Raw genomic sequence first — 14,018 nt, 5'->3', positions numbered from 1 at the left:
CCCAACCCCTCCATGGCCGCCGTTAGGGAGAAAGTCGAGCAGGTTGTGTTCTCCGTTAACCTCTTTGCCAACATCCACGTCAAACCCAAACACATTGGAATCCTCGTCGTCAATCACAACCTCTTCAACCCCACCCCTTCCCTTTCTGCCATGATCATGAACGGCTAAAAGTTTTGGGGCTACGGTACCAGCGTCATGGACATGTTTCAGGAATATATGTTTAAGTTACTGATCCCAAAAATAAAATAAAAAATATGATTTTTTAATAAAATAAATCAAAAAACAAATTAAAATATACAAATACAAAATAATGATGTGGCTAAAAAATGATGATGTAGCAAACAATTTCAAAACCCTCCCAAAATAGGAGGGAACGGTAGAAATTCTCTAAAAAAAAATGAGAAATTTTATGGTACCTATCTTATTTGAGAGAGTACCGGTACAGTTTTTTATATTTTATATTTTTAATAATTTATTTAAATAATATTTATAATATTTTATTTTTTTAATTTTTAAATTATTTAGTCATTTTATTTTTATTTTATATATTCTAATTTATTTGTAATAATGTTATTATATATTTAAATAGTTTAATTTTAATAATTTTTTAAGTATATTTTTATCTTTTCACTTAAAATTTTTGAATTTCTATATTTTAATTTTAATAATTTTTTAAGTATATTTTTTGTCTTTTTATCTTAAATTTTTGAATTTCTATATTGTAATTTTAATAATTTTTTATTTGTACTATTTATTAATTTTTTTCTTCTTTTTTTAATATTTTATAATATTATTGAAATCTTATAATTTTAATCTCTATAATTTTATCTTATTTTTTATTTTATAAGTATAATTTGAATTATTTATTTTATAATTAAATTAATTTTTTTAAATCTTTTATGAGTTTACATAGAAAAAATGTATTGAAACTCATCGATCTTTGATAATACCGTAGCAACTCCTAAAAAAATTCCTTGACTGGTTTCGTGTTATTTGGTAAACTGTTCCTAGCTACTATGTGGCATTGTTCTTTTAAAGTGTATAATGTTCTTAATATGGTAGTCGATAAATGATAAATTAAAATAATAAAAGTTAAAATAAATAAGAATAAGAATTTAGACAAATTTTGTATATCGAAAAGGAATTGAAAGTCATGTGTTAGTTTATTATTCAGTCATTTTGGTTGTTTAGAGTATTTTATAACGGACATTAAAATATACCTATTTTATAAATAAAAAAAAAATTAATGGAACATGGTTATATTATTATTTTAATATGAGCAATCTTCTAGGTATGAGACTTATACCTAGTATATATAAAATTTTTACATGAGAAAATTATGGAAACTAAATTGTCTTGAGTCATATCTTCTTTAATCTGGCTTTGGAACATAATACAAATAATATAAATGTTTATTTTGAGTTTTGATTGATGGTGCACATGATAGTTCATTAAGAGATATTTTAATTTATTTTTATTAAAGAAAAATTATATATATTTGAACCTTGTAATTGTTGTAATTTGAAAATATACCTTGTCGTAGGAGTAAGAATCAAAAGATTTTCACATAGTAAAATATTTTTGGTGTATTTTAGACCATTACCCGTTGAATACTTGAAATTCATTTTTGGGATTACTATTCAAATAGAGTTAGGTGTTTGTCATTATGACTAATAATTGGACTTTAATTCTATTTCTTCGATGATTAAAGTTTGTGTTGATACGATTTTTTATTTTATTTTATCGAATCTACAAAAATTATATGTGACTTTCATAGAATCTTTATGAATCACATAATTATGTCCTACACAAATGGCTAAGAAAAAATAACATCATGAGCCTATCAGATCAATCGTGTATAATGAAAAATCTTTGAATCAAAGAACATCATTTCAAAAAATATACTTAAAGTAATAAGAAATAATTCTCCAATAAAAAAGATAATTTTAAAGATGTAAACTTTACTCATCTAGTGTATTGTATCTGTTTTTTCAACTAACAAGATTTATATATAGAGAGAATATGCGTATCAGTTGCAAAGAAACGACACTATATGCCTAAGAAATTGAAAACATATCAAACTTAGTTAAAGGGATAAGTCACTTTTCTTAACCTGAATTTCTAAATACAAAAGCATCCAACAAAAGACAACGGCCATTTAAAAGACATGGTCAATTAAAACAATTAAAAACATAACCGACTTTTGAAACGTTAATTAAAAGTAATTAAAAATATTAAAACATAAAACTGATTTAATAAAAAAATTTACTTAAATTTTTAAATTATAATAAAATTTTCCAACAGAAACTGATGAGTTCAATAAATAAACACCTATAGTCTATACCAAAAAATAAATAAATTAAAAATATTTTTAAAAATGTGTATGGAGATTGGAGAAAACCATGAGACATGATTCTTGAATATTATACATTGTTCAAAGGGTCATAAATGAATGAAAAGTTTTTCATCTCCTATAAATAAGGAATCTTGTGATGAGATTAGATATCTCTCTTAGAGGAGTCATCAACTCACCTCCTCATATAGAAAGAGAAAGTGGGATTATCATCCTATGTGGAAGAGTTTTGTAAAGGACTAATTTTCTCAAGTTTATTTATAAAAACTTGTGATATGATTTAAAAAAATAAATATTTGTTGAGACATTTTCAAAATGGAGACAAAAGGTGTTGAATGAGGTTAATATTGAGTCTTCGTTATTTTATATTTATGTGTTCATATCATACCTTGATCATCATTGGGTACGAAGAGGATTTTTCCCAACAGATTTAGATTTTTAAGGATTCAAATTCTCAAACAAGCCAGCTCACAACTTCTAACTTGCTCTAATTTTTGTATTTGTAGAGCCAACGTTCAGAATTAGTAAACCAATCAGATGTAACCAAAAAACTTTATTAATAATCATCAGGTTTTGGAGTCACTAACTCCAGTAACAACTTTAACCTGATTCTATATAGCACGTGCTTCTCTACCTGGAGAACGTGTTGGTGTGTCTGGCATATTCATGTAATCAGAAACTTCCATAACCAATGGATAAACATCTGTTTTGGGATTGTATTGCTGAAACACTAAAACTGATGCAGAAGTGGAGAACTCCGAAGAAGCCAAGTAGCTTCCAACAGGACCAAGTTCGGGACAATCACTTCTGTTTATCAAAGGTGCCACTGGCTGCATTCTACCTACCAAAATCAGATTGCTCTTATTCTTCTCCCTCAATGCACCTATAATTTCTCCTTTGCTTTCTACCAACCTTTCCTCATACATTATTGACTCTGAGCTGTTGCAACACACAATCAAGAACTCAGACCAAAATTGAGCATCCTGTTGTTTTTCTTCATCATAGGTAGAGCCATCATCCACTTCTATCACCTTCTTGTCCTCGTTGGCTGTTACACCAATCAGCTTGGCACCAAAGGCCAATGTCTTGCCAACTGGAACTACAAACTTCACAACAGCAAGTGAAACTCCAGGGTGTTCAGCCATTCTCATTCCATAAGCAAGTGCTTCTCGGTCATCACGTCCTCCAAAGAAGGCCACAACAACTGTGTAGGATACATCACTGGCTTGGACTTGGCTTGTACCTCCAAGGCCACGATCAACCAAAATTCCCACTGAGCAAGGTGCATGTCTAAGCACATGTCCGTTCATTGAACTGAATGAGTTTCCTAGTGACTCCATTGTGCCATCAAAACGTTGATGTTTGTGGAATGGTAGGAGAATTATTGCTGCTCTTTTTTGGTGTGCACTAGTACAAATGTCTTCATGGATGGTGTTGAAAGCTGATATGGCTGTCATGGGACGAACATTGACACTACTTAGGTGCCCATAAGCCTGAAATGCAATCACCATTTGGTCTCTGTTGTCATGTTTTTTGTTCCAAAAGGGCATGCCATTGTTGCGTGCCGTGTGAACCATTGTGATGGCTGAGGGTCGTTCTGAGAGTTCCATCAAGTGCATGGCGTACACGCATAACTTTCCACGCTTTCTGGTTCCACGAGATGACTCTATTAGGTTGATTAAGGTGGGAATATTGCGGGAACTGTGAAAGCATGCCAACACTCGTAGCTCTGTGTCAGGATCATTGCGTTGAACTGTTTTATGTGTGTAAGGTGATCCCCTACGTGCTGGTTTGTACACTGCCATTACTATTGGGGTGGTGATGAAAGTAGTGAACAATGCCATCAAAACACAAATTGCAAATGTTTGGTCATTCAGCACCTACAAATTTTGCAACAAATATGATTCATTAGTTTCAAAAGTGTTTTTTTTTCCCCATAGGAATTATGTTAATGAAAACGGACTCCAACTCCCACCATCAGGCGGACCCTAATAGTTCAGAAGCTTTTGTTATAAGCATCATATTATATTTGCAAGATTTTTACAAGATACCTTGCGATCCTTGCCAATGTTGAGAACAATGAGCTCCACCAAGCCCTTGGTGTTCATGAGAAATCCAAGGGCTAAGGCTTCTCTAAAAGGCACCTTACACAACAATGACACAAGGAATGTGCCAATGATCTTTCCGAAGCAAGCAGTTAAAATAACAAGCACCAACATAGCCCAAGAGAGTCCTCCACTTATAGTTGCCACATTAGTCTTCAAACCACTAGACACAAAATAGAGTGGCAAGAAAAGGCTCATTACAAGGTCCTCTATCTTCTCAATCAGCACCCCAGCAAAGGGACCATCCTTAGGCATAACAACGCCAACCACAAAAGCCCCAAAGAGTGCATGAATGCCAATAGTATCAGTGACAAAACTGCAAGCCAATACTAGTGTCAAGGTGATGCATATGTAGATCTCCTGCACTGGCTCACCCTCAGGAGAACGCTTAGCCATTATTGCAAGTATGGGTCTTATGGCAAAGGTAGCAAAGAGGACAAAAGCAGCAGCACAAAGTATGACCCACAGAGAAACAAGTGGGGATGTGTTGGAGCCAGAGAGAGCTATGGCAAGAGCGAGTAGTATCCATGCTGCAACATCATTCACAGCAGCTGCAGACATTGCTATGCGACCAACATCAGTTGTGAGGAGTTTGAGCTCAGCTAGGATACGAGCAAGGACAGGAAAAGCAGTGATTGAGAGAGCAACACCCATGAAGATAAGAAATGGTGTTGAATCAACATTTTTGGATATGGTGGCTCTAAGAGCATAGGAGGTGCCAATGCCAAGCAAAAAAGGGAATGTGATGCCAGCAAGGGCAATGCCTAAGACCTTGTGACCAGTTCTGCGTATAGAACGAAAATCAAGCTCAAGACCCACAAGAAACAAGAAGAATAAAAGACCAACATTGGCCACAGTTTCAAGCACAGTTAAGCTTCTCTTGGGGAAAACTGTGTCCAGGAATTTCTTACTCCTCCCAATTGCAGATGGTCCAAGTAGTATTCCTCCCTGCATTTATTTTCCAATGCAAGATGCATCCAACCACACGTTAAATTTTTTCCATGAATAAGAATAAAAAGAATTTAAATGGAAGATATCATAATTTGTAGCCTTTTAGTTTGACACATGTGAAAGCAAAAGAGATGCAAGAAGACTCATTTTTAGAGATAAGCAAGGCATTTGTTCATTAAAGAAAAGAAAACAATGAAGGGTGTAACTCTAATTTTTATTCATATTCAGATGTTTTGTGAAAAAGAAAACTTACAATGACCTCTGCGATAACTCTCGGTTGTCTGAGAGGTTTGCAAAGGAATGCAAGGAATCTGGTGAAGGCCACAACAATACATATCTGAAGGATTAATAAGGGAAGCGCATAATCCAATGGATTTTCGTGTTGGAACGCCCCATTGGACGTGGCCTTCATTGGTGGTGGACAAGTTGAATTAGGAGTTGCCATTTCAATTGAATCAGATTTCAGAGTGTGAGATGAAACACTTGATTCATGTGCACAGGATTAACGAGAGTTTCTTTCTTCTTATATTTAATGAATCTGCTAAGTGAAAGGAAAAGTAAATGTTGGGTTGTAAGAAAGGGGAATACATACACTTGGCATTTATGGTACGTAGCAAAGTCAGATAAAAAAAAACATAAGAGAAGGCATGACATGAATTGGATGTTGGTGATGAATTGTGAACACACACTAACGCAAATTCTGCTAGATGTCTATGGTGATTGGAAAAGGCAATGAAGCTTCCATCACTTTACTCCTTTGCTATATATAGTTTCTTGTTTGTTGACTTTTGTGACACCAACCCAATGTTTCCTCTCTTCTCATACAAAATATACCTTTTCAAATAATACAAGATTTCCATTTTGTTTAACTAAACCTAAACCCATACTCTTTTTTTTTTGGATATTTCAAATGAATGCTTCAAAATTTTAAAACTTAAAATTCTATACAATCCAATAAGTCAACACAAACTAACCCTCAGATTGAATCGACCAATGTTAATCATAATTTTTTTTCAAAAATCAACCGCAACAAATTCCGATTAATTGTTTTGAACCATCTTCTTCTAAATCTCCTCTGTCTAAGTTTTTTTTTTTTATAACAAGTGTTTGTGTTAACAACTTTTAGTTTGACCAATATAATTTAATAATGAGAATAAAGTCTATGCACTAACCAAACAAACAATGATTTTTACTAATTTTTTTTGCATCAACAATACATTATTATTAACCCTGTAATTACTAGTTTACTAAATAGTTATTGTAAGTTTATGTTTTTTCCTGCCATGTAAGAATGATCCAATTGACTAAGGGGGGTGTATTGGTTTAGGATTTCGTAGGATTTTAAAAGACTTTTTTTGAGTAAAAAAGTCCATTGGTATTCAATCAGGATTTTATGTCACTTAAAAACAATCCAGTGGTATTCAATCTGGATTTTCAAGATTTTTTAAAGAGTCCATTAAAATCCACTGGTATTCATTTGAGATTTTTTACAACTTAAAAACAATCCATTGGTATTCAAAAATATAAGGATTTTAAAGGATTGTTGTGTGAGAGGGATTTTAAAGGACTTTCTAGTGTTATCTATAAATACCAGATTCATAAAACAATCCCATCCAAACCCAACGGATTTTGAAGGATTGTTTGAAGTGATTTTTCAAGTGTTTTAATAATTTTCAAGTGAGTTTTTCATCTTTTTTTTCTATGCTCCTGTCTTCTCCATTTTTTCTCTACTAATAATACTACATTATTGTTCATTGCTCATATATAATATTGTAGTACTGTTCTCATCTCATTCTCCTATTTTGTGAAACTCTGATATGTAAATGATAGTGTCATTGACTTGCTCTATTTTTCTGTTCGTTCTCTTTAATTGACTTGCTTTATTTTATTCTATGTAGTTGAATTTGTTCCTTTATATAACAAAAAAAATGCTTGAAATTTCAACTTTTAAGTGGTAATTTTTTTATAACACACGTCAAGAAAAGAAAAAGGTGAAAGATGAAATTGATATCATAATCTCTAAATATATATATATATATATATATATATATATATATATAAGATGAATTTGTTAGGGTTTCTGTGAGTAGAATGAGATGAAAATGGATCTTAGTTGGGAGAAGAACCCTCTTAGCATAAAAACTGCGAACTCTCTCATTCCCTTGAATTTGTTACTCTTATCCCTCCTTTTATGACTCAACAATTATTTTATTTTTTTTACTATGAATTTTTCTTTTTATTTTTATATTGTGAAATTAAGATTTTTTTAATATTTTTAAAAAAGAAAATTAACATAAGACATTGCAATATCTAATTTTTTAGGGTTTAGGATTTATGCCTTCATTAGCTTATTTTTAAAAAAATGAAATATTGTTAAAATATTTGTTAGAATAATTTACATTTATAAATATCGTTAAAAATTATCATATAATATATAACTATATATATATATATATATATATATATTCTCTATATCTAAATACTTCCGTTTATATAAAAAGATTATATATCTAAATATTTTCTCAGTATCGAATATACTGATTTTTTTTATATAAAAAATTATCTTTTGTTTTTATATTTTCGTTTTTACATTTTTTTATAATGATTGAGATATTTGATCCATTTGGATAGCCAAGATATATTCGATCTTGTATAATTGGTGTGCTTCTAAAAATAATAATATAATTTTATTGATTTTGTCTCTTATCCATAATTATTTATATAACTAGTTTTCAACATATATTATTTTAGTAATTCAAATGGGAGATTCACATAGAAATAATAAAGAAAAAGGAAAAGAGAAAGAAAACTATGAAGCTTGAACCAAGGAGGATTCCGATGAATTGTTACAATTGATAGTGGATGCTATAAAAAGATGATAGAATATTATGGAGAATTATTATTATTATTTATCTAGACATTATTGTTTTTTTTTTTTCTTATCTTTGACTCTTTTTAAATTTGAATGTATGAATTTTTTTTTAAATCTTATCAAATGTCAAAACTCTACAAAATCCCACAGAATCCATTAAAATCCTGATTTAAAAATCATGTAGAATCAATTAAAATCCTGATTTTAAATCTTGTAGAATCCTACAAAATCTTAAAAGTCATGAAAATCTTGCAAAGTCTTTTAAAATCCGCAGGATTTTTTTTCACTAAAAAAGTCCTTTAAAATCCTAATCCAATACATCCCCCTAAGTCTCTTCCCTCTTATTAATTCTTTTTTTTACAACAAAAAATTATGTTTTTCCTGTTTTTTGTCTTTTAAATTCTCATTCATAAAAAAAATACTATAATTGAAATTGGTTTTAGAATTTTAATTTTACAAGATATCTTTTTACAAAATTTAAAGAAAAAAGTATACTTCTAAATTAATTTTACTTCATACATAATTGGAATAAAAATAAAAATTCTAAATTATAATATTAATCCCGTCGCAAAATGTATTCTTAAAGTTGTTTACTGGTAAGATTGTATAATGTATAGAAATTTCATGAGGGAATTGTTTGTACCTTGTAAAATGCAAAAACATTAAAAAAAAAAATTATTGAGCAATGAAGCTAACAATGATTACATTTACATTTATTCAGATAACTTATGAGTTGTGATTTTTTAATTTATTTCAACAAAATTTGTAATATCGTTTAATAAAAGTTCATGAAATAGATAATTCATTGAATATTTGCCTTTTTTTTTTTTCTATAGAAAGCAGAGTGTTACAGATATTGTGAACATATTACAGATATTGTGGATACATATCCCTAATATTATGGAAACTAATCTAATCATATCCCTAATTGGTAGTGAGGATAATAACCATAATATATGTATCCACAATATCTGTAATATATTCACAATATCTGTAACACTCTCCCTCAAGCTGGAGCATATATATCATATGCACCAAGCTTGTTACAAATGTAATCAATCCAAGGTCCTTTAAGCGATTTTGTGAACACATCTGCTAACTGGTCATCGGAGGCGGTCGGAGGCGGCGATCGGAGGCGACGACCGGAGGCAACTATCGAAAGCGACAGTCGAAGTCGACAACTGGAAGCGGCGGTCGGAGGCAGCGATCGGAGTCAGCAGCAACCTGAAGCGACAGTTGGAGTCGGCGGTTGGAGGCGGTGGCCGGAGGCGACTATCAAAAGCGGCGGTCGGAGTGGGCGACCGGAAGCGGCGGTCGGAGACGGCTATCGAAAGTGGCGGTCGAAGTCTGCGAACAGAGGCGGCGGTCGGAGTCAGTGACCGGAGGCGACGATCGGAAGTGGCAGTCGAAGTTGGCGACTGGATGCGGCGGTCGGAGGCGGCGACCGGAGGCGATGACCGGAAGTAGCGGTCGAAGTTGGCGACCGGAAGCGACCACTGGAAGCAGCGATTAGAAGGTAGCAACCGAAGGCGGCGGTCGGCAGTGCGACAACCGGAGGCGGCAGCCGCCGGCACAGCTGCCGGCGGCGGCCGGAGGTGGCATCGAGGGCCTTAGCAAGAAGAGAGAAAAAATATATTCTAAAAGAAAAGAACCTAAGCTCTGATACCATATTGTAATTCAGGAATTGTATGTATTGTTGTACACATACCAATCTTATTTATAGAGTGAATACAATAAATGATAAAGATACTAATCTCTAATATTATGGAAACTAATCTAATCATATCCCTAATTGGTAGTGAGGATAATAACCATAATATATGTATCCACAATATCTATAATATATTCACAATATCTGTTACAGATATTGTGTAACACAGAGGTTGAGTTAAGGAATATGTTTAAATTTGTAAAACGGTAAAACGCGTAATGAAATTCCAATTTCCAAACATATCTTGTCTTTTTATCTGATTTGCCAATTAAATTGATCATATCTGAACATAATTATTAATTAATGAAACTGAGTTTACTCCTTTGCATATTTTCCAGCCTCTTTTCTAGCTAAATATATATACTGTAATTCTCTCCATGCTTTTTTTAGAAAAACTGAAAGAATATGATTAATAAACAATGAAAAATGAAACATTTTAAGGATATGAGTTTGTCTAGTCATTAATTAAGGAGGTATGATTAGATTCACGAAACGGTTGCAATCAGGCAATAAAGTTGAATGAAATAGTAATATCTTTTCCCCAGTAATAATGTAAATAAATGATATAAAGATCAAGTTTATTTTTCCATCATTTACATATATCGATATTTTTTATTTGTTAGAAAAAAATTACAAAATTATCTCATCTAAGTTTTCATATTTCTATCCTAATCCTTTTTGGCCAACTACTAGACTAATTTGTAATTATTATAATTTATTATCAGAATATTCATTACTTCTAATGAATTTTTATTTTAATCATATTTTCTTTTATATACAAAGGATGTGTTTGAATATTCATCTACATACATTCTTATGCATTCAAATAGAAAAACATAAGTATAGGTGAATTAAGTTAATGTACGTTTAACTTTTTTAAATGATAAAACAAACATGCATAGAGCTTTTGAAGTTGAAATCTTATTTAAAGTATCTAACTCTAATTTCATCCTGAAGCATATATATTATGTTAGTAATATATCGGATATAATTTTATTATTAAATGAAATTCGAATAAGATAAGATAAATTAGAAATAAAATTTATTAAATGGAGAAAAAGACCCACGTTATTTAATAAGATTTATATACTTTTCATTTGATAAGTGTGTCAAAAACAGAATTTAATTAGAACTAATATTTTATTTTGCAATATATTGTATAGAATTAAGGATTTAAAATATATTAATTTTATAATAATTGAGTTGGACTTATCATGTAAAAACTTAAATGTTGTTTTAAGTTTTCTAAAATTTATAAATAGTAAATAAGTAAATATTAAAATAACAATTAAAAAAATATCACATCAATTAATTATTGCTTACCTAAAAAATGTACGATTAAGAAAAAAATTACAGCATAAATTAATTGTTGTCGTGGCATATAAGCATCTTATAGAGGCAGCTTCAGAAAAGATTCTATGCAGCAAAATTTTGTCTTAACATACACGTATTTTATAATTTATATCGTATATTTGTTTTGTGGTTGGTGAGTTTGCTACATCGATGACATAGAAACATACACCAGAAACAGTGAATTGTTACAAAAAGTAACAAATTAAGCCTGCAAGATTCTGTCTTCATATGCACTTACTACACTTTATATTTTGGTGGTGTCTTTGAAACTTTACAATTCACAAACATTGCATTTTGGTTTTGAAGGTAGAACATGTTTGGGGAAGTGGAGCATGAGCTAGAGCTGCACGTGCCGGCACGTGAGGCTTGGGATCTGTTTGGTGGCCTTGAAATAGGAAAACTCGTTGGTCGAGAGCTTCCGGAACTCTTTCAAAAGGTGGAACTTATTGAAGGAGATGGAGGCCTTGGCACTGTTCTCAAACTCACTTTTGCACAAGGTCATTTTTCATACACATTTCATTTTCAGATAACCCCTTAAATCAATTTCATTCTGAATCAATCACTAAGAGTTTATCTAAACATGTTATTTGGATATAAGTTAGAAGTGCTTTTGACACGTTTTCTACTTTTAGAAAAGAAGCTCTTAGAAATATTTATAAGATATGAATATGACTTGTTTAATCAGGTGTACCTGGGCCAAGTGGTTACAAAGAGAAGTTCACAAAGATTGATAATGAAAAACGCATAAAAGAAACAGAGGTAGTAGAAGGAGGGTACTTGGAGTTAGGATTCACTCTGTTTAGAGTTCGTTTTGAAGTGATAGAGAAAGGTGAAGAATCGAGCATATTCAAATCCACAATCGAGTATGAGGTCAAAGAAGAGAACGCCTCCAATGCCTCACTTGTTTCTGTCCAGCCATTGGTCACCATAGCTCAACTTGCCAAAAATTACCTAAACAAAAACAAGCATGCAAACTAGTTATCATTTCCTCCTAAATAATCTAATAACACTTTGCTTCCTGCATTTATGTTTCATCATTTCATGTATCCCTCTCTTCTTTCTAATTAAGATGATTTGCATATATACTATGAAATGTGAATTGGGTGATATCATATACATTTTGTGGATGAGAATAACATTCAACAATTTAATCATCAGAACATGCAACATGGGGTTGGAGTTGGACCATATGAGTAGCTTAATTTAGATATTCAAAGGTCCAAAAGAATAAAAAAGAATATATGAAACTTGTATTTGGCTTTTGCTTTTATTTTCTTCATTATTTTGCCAGGCACGTGTTTTTCACACAGTATGGCCTATAATATCTCACCGATAATTGAATTGGAGAGGTTGAAATCATTAAACTTTTATCTTCATGTCTTAAAACTCAACTATCATTAACCATGTTTATTTATTAAGTGATTAAATCTACCGATATCATGAAGGTGACACGTTTGTTTGCTTTGTTATTTTTTTCAATGTGATTCCTTCGTCTTCTATTTTTTAACATGCTTCTCGTTCCCGGTTTCATTCCACTCCCTCTGTTTATTTCGTGTTGGACATCAACCACGCTATTTGCATGACAACCATCGAATTTTAAATCAACCAACAAAGAGTATGCATGGCCATTTAAAGGAGAAAAAATATAAATATAATTCTCCAATAAAACAATATCACGTGAGATATGTAACTTTTCGTAATACAAAAATTCATTTTCCATAACATATATCAATTTCCTCTGATTAATGTTATTTTGTATGTTATTTTTTTTTATTATGATATAAGTAATATTTACTATCAAAAGAAATCACTAATTTTATCATGAACCGGGAGTGTATATATAAAATAAATATTCTTTTTTAATATAATTTATTTCATATATAAAGTTAACATTCAAATCCTAAACATCTTAATTATTTATCACTTATATGGTTGAATGTTAGTATCTTAATTTATAATGAACTGAAATTTGTGGAGAAAAAAAAGGCAGAGAAAGGATGATCACATGAAAATTGAATAAATAAGTTCTTAGTGGGACTCGCGTCTAGAGCTGTCAAAACAGGTCAGTCTGATTTATGTGGGCCGGCCCACCTTGACCCACTTTAAAAATGGGTCAATTCAACCCGATCCATTTTTGATTTGGCAGATGATAGACACACCTTCACTCTCGTATAAACACACTCCCTTTTTAAAAAAAAAATATATAAAATGTCTAAATTACCCTTAAAAAATAAAATTCTTAAATTTACACCCCCTTCCCGTACCCCGTTCCCTGCACTTCCCTTCCCCTCATCCCACACCCCCCTTCCCCGCAATATATAATAAATAAGAGCAGCGATATATAGGTTCAATTACTGCTGCAATTCTCAACCGTGTAGGGTAAGGCCAGTGCTTCGTCGAGGTTGAGGCCTTCTCCCATTACCATGAGCTTCACGAGTTCAACGTCGGAGGAGTCGAGGGCCCGCCTCATGCAATGGATTTTCTGGTCCTCGAGGTCGAGAGCGGCATGGTGGTGGTTTGAATTAGCACTTCCATGTAAGGCAATAATAAATGGGACGGGATGGGATGGTTGTGCAGGAGAATTAAAGGACCCTTTTTTTAATTTTCTTTTGAGGAGGTTTGTTCTCTTTTCGAAAGTGGATGTTTGGGAAAAGTTTCGTGCGCTTACTGTGT

General features: G+C 31.9%; 2 protein-coding genes across 2 annotated transcripts; one reads left to right on the top strand and one right to left on the bottom strand.

The window, feature by feature from the left end:
- Positions 1-2,646: 2,646 nt before the first annotated feature.
- Positions 2,647-6,273, bottom strand: LOC109798878 (cation/H(+) antiporter 19). The gene is made up of 3 exons (XM_020359302.3): positions 5,663-6,273; positions 4,405-5,406; positions 2,647-4,233 (listed from the first exon to the last, which is right to left on the bottom strand). Exons 1-3 carry the CDS (start codon positions 5,852-5,854, stop codon positions 2,965-2,967), a joined length of 2,463 nt encoding a protein of 820 aa, XP_020214891.1. The 5' UTR covers positions 5,855-6,273; the 3' UTR covers positions 2,647-2,964.
- Positions 6,274-11,520: 5,247 nt separating this feature from the next.
- Positions 11,521-12,709, top strand: LOC109799308 (norbelladine synthase). The gene is made up of 3 exons (XM_020359855.3): positions 11,521-11,539; positions 11,652-11,842; positions 12,031-12,709. The coding sequence occupies exons 2-3, from the start codon at positions 11,659-11,661 to the stop codon at positions 12,321-12,323; spliced, it is 477 nt and encodes a 158-aa protein (XP_020215444.1). The 5' UTR covers positions 11,521-11,539; positions 11,652-11,658; the 3' UTR covers positions 12,324-12,709.
- Positions 12,710-14,018: the final 1,309 nt, after the last annotated feature.

This window comes from Cajanus cajan, chromosome 8 (genome assembly GCF_000230855.2).
Source record: "Cajanus cajan strain Asha chromosome 8, NIPB_CcT2T_4, whole genome shotgun sequence".
In the NCBI taxonomy this organism is placed as follows: domain Eukaryota; kingdom Viridiplantae; phylum Streptophyta; class Magnoliopsida; order Fabales; family Fabaceae; genus Cajanus; species Cajanus cajan.
Note: the sequence above shows the minus strand (reverse complement) of the source record. Positions and strands in the feature narration are given on the sequence as shown.